Source organism: Lontra canadensis, unplaced genomic scaffold (genome assembly GCF_010015895.1).
Source record: "Lontra canadensis isolate GAN:19392208 unplaced genomic scaffold, GSC_riverotter_1.0 scaffold22, whole genome shotgun sequence".
Taxonomy (NCBI): Eukaryota; Metazoa; Chordata; class Mammalia; order Carnivora; family Mustelidae; genus Lontra; species Lontra canadensis.
Window position 1 is genome coordinate 12,612,934 of NW_022631016.1, and position 16,748 is coordinate 12,629,681.

The 16,748-nt window shown below is 42.3% G+C and overlaps 1 protein-coding gene across 1 annotated transcript in view; it reads right to left on the reverse strand.

Annotated features, from left to right (window-relative positions):
- Positions 1–340: 340 nt before the first annotated feature.
- MARCHF11 (membrane associated ring-CH-type finger 11) overlaps positions 341–16,748 on the reverse strand; it is a 100,058-nt gene continuing 83,650 nt past the window's right edge. The window contains exon 4 of the mRNA XM_032861938.1: positions 341–849. Coding sequence (XP_032717829.1) covers positions 527–849 — 323 coding nt within the window. The 3' untranslated portion in view covers positions 341–526. The remainder of the gene's footprint in view (positions 850–16,748) is intronic.

A 16,748-nucleotide genomic window follows, 5' to 3' on the forward strand; every position in this document is an offset into this window, starting at 1 on the left:
GAACTTGCATTCCTGGTGACAGATTATTTTGACCCAGCAAAAAAGTCCCGCTCACATTTGCCAATAAGCACGAGGCACACAAAGGGCCAGTACACAGCGTCGCATAGCCAGTTGGCACTTTGGCACCTGCCCGCAGAGTTCCAAACTCTTTCCCGCTAGTAGCATGCCTGAAAAACTACACATGGAGCAAAAAGTTTGACAAAAATATATTTAAAACAAGCAAGAAAAAATAGTTTCAGCCTTAAGGATAACTTTCATCATTCTTTTAACCAAGTAGAGTTAAATTATACGTAAAATGATTTCAAGTACCAACTTATAAAAGATGTGATAAGTCAGAAAACAAAGAACCAGAGAACTCTTTTTTTTTTCAGAAAAATGTATTTGCAATTCAAATGTTCATATAAAAAGCATAAATTTTAAAAAGTTCATAGATGTGTGTTTTTAGAAGTGCTATGGTTTTGCCATTCATTGCAATTACATTCCAAAATGTGTAGGGTGGTCTGCGCCACGCCGCCTTACACTTGTGTCACACAGAAGTCACTCTCATCACAACCTCCCCTGAGCTATTATCCTCTGACAAATCTTCATGGGGCCTCATCCGATTGAACAGATGCAGCAACACATAGCCACACTGGAACCTCGGGGAGGTTAACTGCGTTGGGTGGACCAAGTTCCTGTTCCGCAGAGCCGTCAATGGCAGCCATAAAGTCCTGCTTGTGGAAGACTCTCCCCGGCTACTTTCTTCGATGTCTGTGGCTTTATCGTAATTTAATACATCCCAGTGTAAGTTAACAGCTCGCCAGCGCTTAAATACTCTGTAAACTGCAGCTCCTTCATGGACAATGAGACCTACAATTCATGGAAAAATAAAAAAGGCCCATCATGATCAAAAAAGTTAAGAATCTTACTTTATATACAGGTAAGGGATTGAAAAAAAATAGTCAATTCTCTGTTACTCGTCATCGTCAAAAAACATGGTATCCTGACTTCTCAAATATTATGGCTAATGGTAAGCTACTTTCCATATTACACAGGAATAATCAGTCTCCAAAGAATAAGGACACTAAAAAGCACAGAGCAAAGGTCTCATGAATATAATTAACTTGCCCCCATTACGGCTGAGAACATACCTTGGGCACGTACATTGCCATAAGAGAATCATTAGGTTTATTGATTCATTCATCATCTCTGACTGCCCTCTGTGGACCAAGCAACATACTGGGGACTTTGGTCTCAACTGGTAATTTAGGAAAGAAATACATATTCAAGTCATTACCATCTTCCTAGTTCCTAAAACAATGTCTGACACACAGGAGGTATGATACACATTCTTCTTATTTTTACTTTCTTCAGTAATTCAACAAAAATGTATGTAGCACCTACTCGAGAGTTTCCGATATATTACACTTCACTGAGTTTTCACCATGAGCCCATCCCCCATTTTACAAACAAGGAAGGAGCTCCAGAGCAAACAACGAGTAGCCGTGGAGAGGGGTTTCAAACCCAGGCAGGCTCGTTCTAGAGTCCTTGCTCTTTGTTCGGGATGATTACACATTTCTGAGACAGACTCTCAAGAAAATAAACAAGGTAAGGGATCGTAAACAGGCAGCCTGTAACTGGGACACCAGGCTCCATCTCTACCATCCTGCCTAGATGCCGCCACACCCAGCATTTTTCACAGTTACATTCAGCCTGGTCCAAGAGCTTTTGAATTGGTGACCCCTCACAAAAAGAAATTCTTTGGGGAGGTCCCTTCATTTGAGAAGCGAGAAGGAACTCTACTTTATGAGGCTCAAATTCACTGAAAGTCTGTAGAGAGATCAGTAAGCGTCTTTTCTTAGATGGAAGATGGCATGTAAATACGGCACGACAGGAGCGCCTCAGTGGCTCAGTGGGTTAAGCCTCTGCCTTCGGCTCAGGTCATGATCTCAGGGTCATGATCTCAGGATCCTGGGATTGAGCCCCACGTCAGGCTCTCTGTTCAGCGGGGGGCCTGCTTCCCTCTCTCCCTCTGCCTGCCTCTCTGCCTGCTTGTGATCTCTATCAAATAAATAAACTCTTAAAAAAAAAAAAAATACAGCACGTCAGGTGGCTACAGGCACTGTTTAATTGAAAGTGAGCAGATTTACCTCCCAGTATTTAGATCTTAGAGTACAGAACCTAGAGAAACGCTCACAAATGAGAACAAGGAAGTGCGCTAAAAATGTTTACTATGTAGGGGCGCCTGGGTGGCTCAGTCGGTTAAGTGTCTGACTCTTGGTTTCAGCTCAAGCCCTGATCTTAGGGTCGTGAGATTGAGCCCTGCATCAGGCTCTGTGCTTGGGGCGGTGGGTGGCGGGGGAGGGTGGGAGTGGATCCGCTTGAGATTCTCTCTTGCCCTCTCCGTCTGCCCCTACCCCCTTCTCTCTCTCTCTCTCAAATAAATAAATCTTTTAAAAATTGCTTATTCCATAATTGTTTGCATTTGAGGGGGAAAATTCCAAACAATCTCAAAGTGCATTCTAAGAAGAATGGATCAACTGTATTATGTGGCTCACTGGATCACAGCCACACAAGTAAAGGGAACAAGGTCACATGCACGAAGATGGAGAAATCTTAAGATTTTGAGCAGAAATCTCAAAGTCACATTAAAAAAAAAAACTGAAAGTTTCAGAAAGAAATGATGGGGTTAGTAAATCATTATTAATTAAAAAGCCAATAGTGAATCTATGTAAAAAGTATAAAAACATGCATAAAAATAATAACCATGAAAGACATGATGGGGAGCTAAGAAAAGAAACAAGGTCCAGGAGAGGCTTCAAATAGGCCTTCTGACTGTATCTCTAATGTCACATTTTTTTTTTTTAAATTTTGGGGGTGGAGATGTGGTTGCTCAACATATTCTGTGTACTTTTTTCTGCCCGAATAATTCATATGTTAAAAAATTCAGAGAATTTATTAGGAAAATTTACCTAAGATGTATTGAGGGATAGACAACTAAAGTAGTGGCAACAAATAGGGAGGTTACCACATTGCATGTGGAGAGCAGAGTGGAAACAGTAAGGAAAATCTAGAGGGACAAAGTAATACACATGCCAGATTTTAAAAAATGATAGAAATAGTAATGCAAGAAACAGGAAGAATCAGAGTCTCACATTTTTAAGGCAGCATAAATGGGTGATTGAAAGGATGATAGTTATCTTCCCATAGGTACAATAAGTAAGGGTTTTGAACATGGATTTTTTTGAGAGGATTACTTCATTTTTTTGTCAGCTGAAACAATGACAGGTAGGTGATGGAGATACCCAGTTTTTGTTTTTGTTTTTAAATCACAACTGTCTAATACCAGAATTTAAGTTTTATATTGCTCCCTTCCCATGAGATAAACTTCTGAAACACGTGGCTTTAAAGTATTTCAAGGATGTGAACATAGGCCACTAAAACATGCATGTGGTCCAATAAATAAAAATAGATAATTCCAGAATATCACCAAAATAATGAGAAGGAATGGAAACTTCTGTTAATCATACCAATTGCAAAAATTGTGTTTTGGTCAGCTTCGTTTCCTAAGGAATGACTGACACAACTGATCAGACATTTTTTGGGAAACGGCCAGAGTTAAAAGAAAGACTACCAGATTATTAATTGATGATTCTATCATTAGCCTTCTGAAATCTCTGTGGCTATGATTTAATGTTTCTGGCTCTATTTTTCCTCATTAAAACACAATCAGAGTATCTAATCTATACTTTCAGCAGGATAGTATGAATATAAATTGAAATTCATCAATTATAAAGCACTCAAAGTTCCTCGAGATGGTGGCTCTATAAACACAAGACATTATTATTAACTAAAAAGTCAATAGTGAATCTATGTGGTGAGAAACATTAATTCACACTAATCACAAAACCATTACAGCTTGCAACAGGTTCATTCTGGGGGATGGCTTCACCCCAGGAAACCACTCATTTCACAGGACCCTATTCTGCTTTTATCGATTTCCTTTAAGAGGCCAGAAATCAGATCACTTACTAGAGCTTACAGTCACTTTCTGGGAATGCATTCCTGGTAGCCCTTTTCTAAATACATAAATGTACCCAATGTGCACAAATAAATGCCACAGGTCTTTATAGGACATTTTGAACAGAACTGAGAGAGTTACTTGAAGTTTTCATGAAGCCATAGTCCTCTTGAATTTCCAGCTCCACGTGCTGCTTCTTAATTGCATTTTAAGTTATGAATGATGCTTAGATTTTGTTTTATTCCTCCATGAGCGTTCAGAATTATTCCTTGCCCTTGAGGAGCTTAAAGTTTCCTGAAACAGGAGAATGCACTCCACCCCCAACATTGTCCTCTGGAAGGTACATTTCCCCCTTTCTTCTCTGAATCTTCTAGAATCACAGCAAATGCCTTTTGTACTGAGGTAATGAGAACATATGGCTACTCCCATCACTGAAATTCAAGAGTAAGGATTCATTTGACTTTAGCTCACAGGCTGAAAATCCAACAATTAAAAATCATGCTGCCATACTTCCTTACTGACGATCTTGTCTCCTCTTGTTTCACAACTGAGAAACTCACTTCCTCTAGTAGCTTCACTATCTGAGCAACACCTCAAATTAAGCTTTAAATGAACTTGTCACCTTGTATTTCAGGTCATATAAGAATAGGCTTAGATTTATTCTTAGATGTATATTTTTCATCTGAGCCACCAGACGTGAAAGGAAAAGCAATGATAATTTCTGTAAAATGTAAATATTAAATATTTTAGGGTACTTGCTACATTATTAATAGCATGGATGTCAACAAGGTATGATTCATAGGAATTTGGGGTTTTGAGAGTTCAGTAATTATGTGTGTGTATGTGTGGTTATCATTTCCCTGCCAGTAACATTTAATTGGAGCACCATTTTATTGATGTGCAAAAGGAACACTTTTGTTAGGGAATAATCTTCTTTAAAAAGAGCAAGTTTAAATGTTTCTGGTTTCACTGAAATAAAAGCACAGTATTCGCGTATAGGTAAAATATTTCCCAAATTTGTAAGTGGTGTGTTGGTTGAAATTCTTATAAGGTAGTAGAAAATGAATTACCCAAAGAAATGATGGGGGAGACTATCAAGGTACATGTTCATATAGACTATCAAGGTATATGCTCATACATGTGTGCGCACACACACACCACTTGTTCGTGTCTATTTCAGTACAAATGATGTGTTATGATGAACAGAGACTTGCCAAATTTATAGTCAAAAACAAATCTTGATATTAACAACCAAACTACCGATCAAAAAAATTTCATTTCTTGTGTTACCTGTCTCAGCTTTTGTTCAAATAAGTTTGGTTGTTTTTCAAAACTTAAATTTTTATCAAGGATCTGTTTTGTGCCAAGCACTGTACTAAGCACTTTATTTGCATGATTTTCACTTAATCTTGACATCGACTCTACAAATAGATACCGTGATTGAACAATTTCATGGTTGAGGAAATTGAGACATGGAGAGATTTAATAACTGTTGAAGCCCTAATCCTTCATGTGATGGTATTTCGAGGTGGGACCTTTGGGAGAGTTATTAGAGCTATTTTAAGTCATGGGGGAGGCTTTCATGATAGGATTAATGCCTTTCTGTAAAGTGGAAGAGACACCAAGAAAAGGCCATGTGAGGATACATGAGAATGACAACCATCCTCAAACCAAAATGAGAGACACGACTGAACACTGAACATGCTGACATCCTGACCATGGACTTCCCAGCCTTCACAACTGTAAAAAATAAATGTCCTTTGTTTCAGCCATCCAGTCTGTGGTATTTTGCTATAAAGGCTTGAACAGACAAAGACAGAACATGTAGATCTACGACACCCTCATTTAAAATATGAGTAAATTAAGCCTTGGAGACTGTGATTTGGGCAAAGTTATATAGTTAGCTGCCATTTTTAATATCCTTGTGTGTCACTGACACTGTTATATCTCTAAGAGGCCCAATGAAATAGCCCCTTTCTCCTCTCCCTACCCACAAGAAGAAAGTTGTTGAGGGCAACACTACGTTGGTGAGAGCCTCATCTGGGAAGCTGCATCCACCCTGAGCTTTCCCAAGAAGTGCAAGGTCCACAAATGGATAAAGGCTAAAGCCCTGTGTACTGTTCAATCAAAACGACCTTTGCGAGAGCTGAAGAATTTGCAACACACAGCAGATATTTTGCCAGAAAAGGCTCTTGACTGTGAAAATTCCAAGATTTCTAGATTAAATTTCACCACTGTCCATTGCCAAGATTTCTTTTGGTCTGTCTCCCTCTCTCCCCACCTCACACAGTGAAATTTACACATACTCTACAAAATACAACCGATGTCATCCTGAGAAGTCAGTGTGCAGCAGAAGCAGAACAGGGACTTTGGGTCCCATTTAATCCCCCTTAAGAACAGTTTAGAGTCAATCTCATAAAGTAGACCCATGTTTGACCCCTTAATTTCCATTACTCAAAGACCAGAGCATGGTTGTTCAAAGAGTATTAACTAAATTAAGACTGTGGTCCAAGATACCCTTTGTTGCATGATCTTTGCTAGCGTGTCATAAAATGCATTAATCTTTCTGGCACATTTTCCCAACTTACCCCAAATTTAAATGCTCAACAGTTATGGAGACTTAGATGTGACTATAGAGATAAACACTTTAAAAGTCACTCCCCCATGGGGCACCTGAGTGGCTCAGTTAGTTAAGTGTCTATCTTAGGCTCAGGTCATGATCTCAGGGTCCTGGGATCAAGCCTCAAGTTGGTGGGGAGGTGGGGGGGGTGGTCCCTGCTCAGCAGGTAATCTGCTTATCTCTCTGCTCCTTCCCCACTTGTTCTCTCTTTCAAATAAATAAAATCTTAAAAAAAAAAGTCACTCCGCCATTGTTGAATCTTGTTAATATGAACCTTGAAGAAATAATCATGAGTTATTCTTTCTTTGTACACTGAATGCTTTTTTTGAACTGAACTATATGCACATCTTAAAGAAAAAAACAAAAGTGCAAAAATATAAAACTTAACAGAGATGAAGACTGAAAGATGATATATACCGTCACTGAAGTCCCTAGATTCACAAGACAAGGCCATCATAAACTGATATCTTAAAAGTCAAGTCTCTGGGACCTACAATGTCCTGATTATACATGGGGATTTTTGTGAAAATGTATTTCTGGTGTTGCCCATATCAGAACAAATAATGTTAAGAAATAGCCCACATAACATGCACTTACAACTAAAAAAGATGAGTTGATTTTTCCATTATTGAATATAAATTTTATATATATATATGTCATTCTGAGAATATATTAATTCATAGATTTAAGTTGAGAATGTCAGGCTAATCATGAAAGCATAAAGCCCAGGGACTTAAACACTCAAACTATTGGTAAAATCTTCTGTGCAAGAAATGTAATAAGAATAAGAATTATTCACAAACTTCCCACAGCACAAAAGCCCTTGCAACTAGAGGCTGGCTATTTCCAAATACTGATGATCTGACCCACCCCAGCCCCAAAGTAGAGTACACAAGAGTACACATGGGGAAAAGATTATTACAATAGTGAAGACCCTGAGTGATTGTTCCTCTCGGAGTTCACAAAAGAAAACTGATGGTGTCTGTCCTATGACCCTGCCACTCTCCCCTCTCCTCCTGTCTGCTTAGAGAAGCCCAGTTACCAGGATGGATGCAAAGAGCACACAGGTGCTAGATCTTCCGTGTTGATGATGTCACTGCCTGGCGATTGAACAGATGGCAGAGCCAAATTTTAATAAGGAGTATAATAGTTTACTAACTGTCAGGGAATGAAGCACACTCTTTTCCAAAAGGTCTCGACAAAGGTTGGATTTGTTTCTTTTTTGTTGTTGTTGTTTATTTATTTATTTATTGTTTCTTGACCTGCTATCCCTATTTCAGTTACTGACCATCCCCAAGTCAGTTAGGCTAAAACCTTGGAATCACTTAGGCTCCTCAATCCTCTTGCACTAAATTCTGCTAATTCTATCTTCTGAGCAAACCTGTGATAAAGCTGTAAGAAAGAGACTTCTCTGGAATGATCCACTCTCCTACATTTTCATGATGAACTATTATTAAACATCTTCAAGGTCCAAATTCTCTCATAATTTCTTCTCTGGCCCACTCAAAATTAATCCTTCTCTCCTACCTTCTACCTCACCACAAAGGAAATACCTGCACTATTTTCCTTATTACCTGTACTGGAATAATTTTTTTCTATGCCATGACCTCAATCAGCCATGTGCTCCCTGAGGACAGGAGTCCAACTCCTACTTCAATGTTTGAAACACAGCAGAAACTCAAAAATCTTCACTGAATGAGAAGGAATGAGAAAGAGAAGAGTAGCCATCACTGGGATTTAAGGGATGACAAGGGTCAACTTAAGTCTAGTCATTACGGTGTCATGAACACAAAATTAAATTTAAAGTATTGTTCTTTAAAATGGTAAAGTACTACCTTAAGATATCAAACTAAGACACTGGGACATGCGACATGCACTCCAAGACTAGAGATGAAAAAGGCTTAGGAATCGAGGCCCATGTTTCATACATATATAAGCATATGTATGTATGCATACACACACACACACACACACACACACACACACACACACACACACGGCCTGGCAGGGGCTAGAAGAGCTCAATTCCTTTGCAAGGACTTATTTTCAGTCCCAGTAAACTATAGCTGATTCCTCCATGGTGTTGTTCCCTAGTCATCAAATGTCTCCCCGCATCCACGAACCCAGCTAGTCACAAAATGACTACACTCGGGCCTAAGGCCTAAGAGGTCAATATGAATTCTTCTCTGCTATTTCATGCAAAACAGGGAGCATAAAAGAGATTGTCCATTCATTTGACTATCTGCTGTTCTAAGAAGCCAATCCGTCAATCAATCATTTTAATTATTTCTTTTCTTAGTAGATAGGAGATTCCTGATCTTTCAATGACTAGCCCTGCCTCTCAAATCTACCTCTGGCACAGTCACAGAACATTCCTCAAAAGCTGCAGATTTTGTTACATGTTACAAAACACATGATATGTTCATTTTTTAAAGGATTAAGAGAATTCACAGGAAAGAATTGTTATATCATCTAAGTTTCTACCCAAAAGTGTCTGTGAAAAAAAGTCACCTATGGACATGACTGTTTCAATAAAAGAAATGAAGGAATAAGCCCACTGCCCTTAGAGATGACAAAGATATCCTAGAGTCCTCCTATATCTGGGAGCATGGATTAGATCTAGTTTAATTTCTGCTGAATACAACTTCAAGTCCGTTCTTCAAGTCATGAGCAGATGAAACACCTTGCAGCAAAGGGGTGACGTCATCTATCACAGCAATCAGCAGTAGACGTAGTCACTGAATTTCAAAATTAGAAAATACTGGGTATGATTTCATCTAATCCCTTTGTTTTGGGTCATGAGGACTCTGAGGCCCAGAGAAGTGATGTGGTTTGCCCAAGGGTCCACAGTTAGTGCTAGAGCCCAGGATCAGAGCCAGACCTTTGATGCCTAGTCCAGTGTGCTTTATACTCTGCAAGGTCTCAGACCTCAAGAGCCATCCTTGGCCAAAGTCAGTCCACAGTAGTGTCTCCTTGGTCCAGGAGATATTATACCATGAAGGAGATAGAATCACAATCTCTTCAGTAACACCCAAAGCTGGGATGAATGGGAAGTTCTCCTCTGGTCTTTATCTTAAAGAGTACACTGCAGCACTGGGAAGGATTACAGTGACCCTCACAATTTATAGAAGTAACTCTGCAAACCCCAGCATAGCAGTATGGGGTTAAAATCCTATCAATGTCCATTTTATGTATTAATTAAAGTTTTTAGAATTGGGGATCTACTTTGATAGATTTCCATTTCTTTCCCCCACATTCTAGTATATGGACTGAACACAGATCTTTTGTTTTTCTTAAGTAGGCTCCAACTGAGATCAAGAGACAGATGCTGAAAGGACTGAGCCATGCAGGTGCCCCCAAGCAAACACAATTCTTAGGAGACTGTTAGTGGGCTTTTCCTAGTGGCACGTAGAAGCCCAGCTAATTTAATTTGCCTTCTTCTCCAATGGACAAACCGTCTACTACAAACTCACAGAACATGATTTTATTCATCTCTAGCGCAAAGCATATATGTATTAGCTGTTCTAGTTTTCAGGACTAGAGCAATACTTAAAAAGATCTAAACTAAAATATCCAGACCCTGTTTATCTTTAGGACTGCAATGGGCTACTTCATCTTTGTTGGCTTTGTTTTTCATTTCTTTTAAATTGTACAGGCAGTGGGTAAAAATTCCGAACAGAAGCAACCACCTAAACATAAATAAAATTTCTAACTCTTTGATTTCATTCACGCAACCTCAGTAAGGTTTTTTTTAATCAAAAGTATTAATGGATTTTTTACCCTGAATATTAAAATGCTCAGACCTCAGCTTTCCCTAATACTCTATTCTGTGACCTAGCAACAAAATTCAAGGTTTAGATGTGATTCTTTACATATGTAATTCTTATTTGGAAATTGTCTCAGATCAGTGGAAAGCGATTGCTCTTGGAATGCTGTATTAAGTCTTTCCCATTCTCTACTAGTATTTCTGTATGTTCTGTATGGCTCTAATAATTTAGAATACATGAATAAAGGTTTTGCAAAATGGCTACATTACTTTGGGTTTGGGAAGAAATTCTTTTCCCCATTTCTGATCTAAATTCAGCTCCCCCCTCCCTCAAAAAGGTATTTATTCCCATTGTTAGCCTCAGGTGTTTGAGACACCAACTGATGGTGGTTTCACTTCCTGAATAAACAACATCTTGCAAATGAACCATTCAAGCTCAGCATACATGAAGGGGTATTTACTAAATAATAAATTGAATTAACTGAATCACATAAATATTCTGACACAGGCTCTGGAGGACAAGGTCTGGATTCCAGTCTCAAGTCCCTCTTCCACTCTGTGTGACCTTGGGTGGGGGTGGGGGGGTCCTCCTTAATGGTGCCTGGAGTGCTTTCATCTCTGAGACAGGAACAGCAATAGCACTTACACCTGGCAGGAGAGTGTCATGAAGATGAAACGGGAAATCTGAGGAAAATCCTTTTGTATAGTACTCGGATTAGAAAACAAAATCTGAGCCATTATCACAGTGTGGTCTTTAAAACCTTGTTCCTGCATATCTGGCCCCAGGCCCCCAGCCTCTGCACTGCGCACGGACGCATCATCAGAGGAGGGATCATATTCACATTCTCTTTGGTGAATAAAGTTCTTGGCTGCAGAATAGCCTGGAGCCAGGAGATCCAGAGAGAGGCAGGTTCAGAAGAACCATCTCCAGGATTTTAGGCTCGGGAGCTGCCTTTTCACATCATGATTCCCTCTGCCACACAATCGACTCTGATCTTCTCCCAGGAGAACTTCTGGTTCTGAGCCTGTGGCCTCAATACCAACCGCGTCTCCCACAGGCCTAGGGACACACTTGGATCCTTCAAAGTTTGCTTGGCTGTGCAGGAGCCTCACGCATTTAAATTCCCACAGCTCTTCTTCCAGAAAACAGTAAAGCCACGCAAAAGAAGGGGTAAAGTTGCACAAAACACGTGTGATCACGTGAGCACCCAGGGTAGCCACGAAGGCAGCCCCTCCTGGCCCCTTGACCGCTCTCAACCATCCTCGGTGCTCTGTCCCCTGGTTCCCGGCCCCCCTCGGCCCTCTTGACACACACGACTTCGTGTTTCAGGCTGCTGTGGATGATCCGACCCTGACCTGAGGTATAGGACCCTCGGCCTCTGCTGCGCCCCCCTTCACTCCCGCCTGGGCCCTTCCCTTCCAGAAACCGCTCCAGCTGCAAGCTTCGGGACTCTCCCACCAGGTGCCAACAGCCAATGTCTCCCGGGCTTCTTACCCACTTTCTTAATCTCTGCGCGCCCTCCTCCACCTCCTGAAGGCCGAGCCCCTGGACAGCACATTCCGTCCCCATCGGCCACTTCTTTCTGGCTTTGGTTCCTTCCCCAGCGCCAAGAAAACACCCCCCGCCACCCCGGAATCACTCTCCCAGCCCTAGAGATGAAAGTCAAGACCGCCAGCGCTGCTCAGCTCTCTGCAACTCTGCACAAACCCTATCTCAGCCCAGCCTCAAAGTTCACCTCTCTCCACTCGCTCCTTGTCCCCAGTGGGTGAAAAATAGAGCCACGGGGCCTTGCAGACCGGGGCCACCCTCATTCCAGCCTCCAGGGGGTGCTCTATCTTGCCAGGGCAGGGACCAAAGTCCCCCGCATTGATTTTCATTTTTAATGTTCCCCTCAGACCCTACTGCCAACTTGACTGAGAACGGGAGGTCTTCTGCCAGGAAGCCCTTCAACCTCCACGAGCAGCACAGTCACCCATGCCCCGCTGTGCCCACTCTCCGCCTTCTAGCCCTTCTCAGGGGCACCACGCCCCTCCTGAGCAAGGTCGACCCCTCCCCTGAGTGCTGGGTGCCAGTTCCACATTCACATAGGCAACAAGCTGTTCATTCTTCAATCTTTCTCTGGTTTCTCCTGGATCTTTCTTCTCAGCATTTGTCCCTGCCTGGCTCTACCATTAAAACAAATAAAACAGGAACTTTTCTCAATGCCACACCCAACTCCAGGTTCTGCCCTTATTTGACTATGTCCTTGTTCAGCCAAGATTTGTGAACCTACATTCCATGCCCCCTTCTGCCTGTCCCAGCCACTCTCGGTCACCATAACCTTTGTGTCTAGTCATCCAACACCCATACTGCCAAATACAGTGAGTACATTTTGGCTTCATTCACAGACTCTCCTGGCACCTGGCACTACTGGCATGGTGCTCCCCTTCCCCAAAGTTCCTTCCTTCCTCTTCACCTTGTCTGACCCACTTTTTTCTCCCCTAGTCATGCCCACTGCCTGTTCTTTGAGTCTCTGTGTTCCTCAAACTGCTGTTCATCTTGCCGAGACCACTTTTCCCTGCAGACCGAGGCTTCGACTACCACATGTCCATCTCCAGCTCAAATTTCTACCCTGTGCTCCAGACTCCTATATCCAGCCACTTCCTGGCCATTTCCACTTGATTCTTCAGAACTTCTGCAAAAAGAAAATGTTCAAACAGAACTTATCATCTTTTCCTCCCATCTGCCAATCAGACTCTTTGAATTACACCTGATGGCCCCTCTCCTTTACCTCCCCATTTCCGCCCAGCCTCCACTGATTTCATTGCTGTTATCTTGTGATCAACCTCTTTTAATTCCAGCAGCTATCTACATTAACGATGTAGATAGACAGCTGGCCTGACTTGCCTGGCTTATTATCTTCTTGCCTTCCTAGCATGTCCTCTGAGCCCGCCACCCCCTTCGACCCCGCCCCCACCCCACCCCCAGAGCTCTTTAACATCATGCTGCCCAGTCATGTGCAGCAGACCACCCTCCAGGGGTTCTCTGAGCTTTCTGGGTTGGGTCCCACACCCATGTCCCACCCACAGGATCCCTCTAGACAATCAGACCTCATTTCCTCTGCTACTCCCCCAGCAAGCATCTTTTGCTCTTGTCACACCCAATTCCCTAGGAGTCCTCCAAAATACACTTTTTCATGTGTCGACAGGCTCAGGCAGCTGCCTCTCTCTGGCCCCTTTCATGCTCTTCCTTAAAGCGTAGCTCAAATAAACTAAAGTGTAGCTCAAGATTGCTTCCTCCCCATAGATTCTGCTGCCCCGTGAGGATGTCTAACCAAACTCCTCACACCTGCCTCACATGTATTTGTCTCCCGGCACCTTCCATTTCCCATTTCAATTGCTTATTTCCCTGTCTCTCGCCAGCAGCTGGAGAGGAGAGAATATGTTACATTCCAGGCTCCACAAACCCTTTCTGGAAAGGGCCAGTCAATATTTAAGGCTATGTGAACATTATGGTCTCTCACTGATGAGATTGGAACTACTCATTGACAGCCCATAAATGAAAGGGTAGGTCTGCGTTCCAATAAAGCGTTATTTATGGGCACTGAAATTTATATTTGATGTAATTTTCATATGTCACGAAATAATATTCTTCTCTCAATATTTCAAAATGTAACCATTTCAAAATGTAACAACCATGCTTAGATCATGGGCTGTTCAAAAACGGGCAGTGGACCCTGTTCTATTAATACCTCTACCCTGCAGTCCAGGCAATAAACACAGTCAACACCAGAAAATGTTGGCTTCGTACATGACTGGCGCCCCTTCGGCTCCGCTGCCCCCAGTCGAGAGAGACAGCTGAAAGGGTCACCTTTTCTCGGGAGGAAATAGAAGTCAACAATAGGAGCATATTTGGTCTGTTGCTCTGCTAACTATTCAACATTTCCCCAAAAGAGCTTGAACTTTACAAGGTCAAAGGAGAGGAAGGCAATGGCTTGTGTTTTCTCCCCCATGAGGAGGCCTAAAGAGTTAATTTGCTTTGAGGGTCCATTTCAGGTGCTGCACTGAAGGACAAGTAGCAAAAACAAGTCCTTCTATTCTATTTCCTGGGGTTTAAAGGCAGCAATGTCTCTAATAATCAGCCATGATCATAACCTTTAGAGAAATTCGTAAACTTCAGTATCATTAAGGCATAGAAAAGCCTTTAATTTGTACCTCCAGAGTGAAGTGATAATAATGGGGTACTTCTCAAAACATAGAAAAGGTGAAGGTTTGTTTTTCCTCCGACAGTTGTGAGTTACAAAGCTCCACTCTGCTCCTCCCCTGACGGGCCTGACCGTGATGTGCTCAGAAGCAAGAAATGTAGGGACCAGAGGACCGACTCCTGCTTCGGACTCTGTCTAAAGGAAGCCGTGGCATTTCCTGGGGCTGGGTGCCTGCTCAGACACACTGAAGTCAGGAAGGAATGATCAATGCTTGCCAAGGAGTTCTACTCTATTTAAGAAATGATTCCAAATGAGCTAGCGGAGCACGCAAGTCTGGTAGCGGTCATGGCCATGGTGGTACCAGACCCAGCAGAGTGACCGCCCTCCCAGACAGACCAGCCTTGGCCTGGGACGATGTTTGAAGGGAATCCCAGAAAGGCTCTGGGCAAGTGTAGAAGGAGGCTTTTGTCCTCCCTGCATTAGCGGCTGGACCACATTCTCCTCAGTGGCCAAACTGTGTCACTGGAGGGATACAGATGCCTCGTCGAGCCACCGCTCAGGAAATGGAAGCGTTTCTTGGAGCAGAAGGGGCTGATCGTCTTTTACATCAGGAGGGAAAACTGTGATATGAAGACTCAAAAAGGAAGTACGGGGCTAGTCAAGTTCCCTAGCTATTCTGCCAACCGCTGTTTAAGCGGAGCCGCCTTTTCCGCATGCCTTAGGAGTCAGGCAGATGCTTCCACATCAGCCTTTCCTAGGACACTGGACAGCCCCAGCAATGCCATCTCCTACGATTGTAGGGGGGGCTTTCCTTCCGGGGCAGCCCGAAGTGCCGCCCACAGAAGGCTTTCCGCAGCTCAGATCCCAGACTTGGGGGTGCTGGTGCTGGTGTGACTGGGGTGGGAGAGTGTACATGGCCCATGAAAGACTGGATCTGGGCTCCCAGTGTTCTGTGATTTAAAAAAAAAAAAAAAAAAAAAAAGAAGCTACATCTATTTGGAGTCTTGCCATCAAACTTGCTGACAGTTTTGAATGGGGTGGGGCTCTGAGAAGAGGTTGTGGAGGTGTTGGTGGCAGACATCTGTCCTCCCCACTTCCCATAGAGGAAGTCCACCCAGTCACTCTGGATTCTAGGGTCGTGGCTCTCCTGTTCCACCAGGCATCCTCAAGCCCTCTGTGCAGGACAGCGTCTACACGGGCCCCGAAGAACGTGAGGAACGGGACTGTTCCCGTGGTAACTATGTTTTTCACTTGGAAACTTTTGCTAGTCTTTATATCTATCCATAGATAGTTTGTCTCTCTGCAATAACCCAAGGGTTATTTTTTATTAACGTTTTAGGAACTTGGCCTAAATTTCTCTTTAAACACACTCATCCATATGGTTGATGGTCCTGCCTGACAACGCGAGAACCAAAGGCTCTACTGGGGTCTCCGGCAAACCCATTTTCTTTCTGCCCTAAATTATGGCACTTTCCAATTTCCAATGCTAATTTCTTTCAAACTCCTTAAGTAAATATGTTGTTTTTCACTGAAACTCCTTCAGGAAATATTGTCAACTTCTGAATCATGCTGAGAAGTGCCAGAGAGCATGGAAAATTTTAAACAAGAGAGATTCCAAAAGTCATTTATATTTTGCTTGGAATGCATTAGAATTCTTTTTCCCGAGTTGATTTACTTTCTTAATCATGCTTTGCTTATGCTAATTGGTTTATATTTGTGGAAAGCGAGCCACAGGAAGGAAGACAATCTAAAAGCATCATTTTAGGAACAAAACAACCCGGGCATGACCACTGGCCCTCTGCAGTGAGAAGAACTCATCTGTGGTCACCAAGAGTTGAATTATCCTGAAATTCTTGGACAAAATTCTTCACTTTTCCTCATATAATATCACAGAATCAGAAAAGCTGCATTTTAAGCTCCGTGTCAGTAAAAGGTTCGATCACGTGTAACTTTAAGCTGTTTTGCCTGGTGGGAAGAAAATAGCACAGTGAAGCAATATTGAAAGCAAGAGAAAAATATTACCTTGGTTTTTAACATGTATACATACGTCTCATATAATCAAAGACTGCAGGAATATGCGGTATTTATCTGAAGTTCTATAATGAAATGTGAATATATTACCAATGGGTAACTCTACCTGGTTTATTTGAGTGTGCCCAAGAACCTTGAGCTAGACAG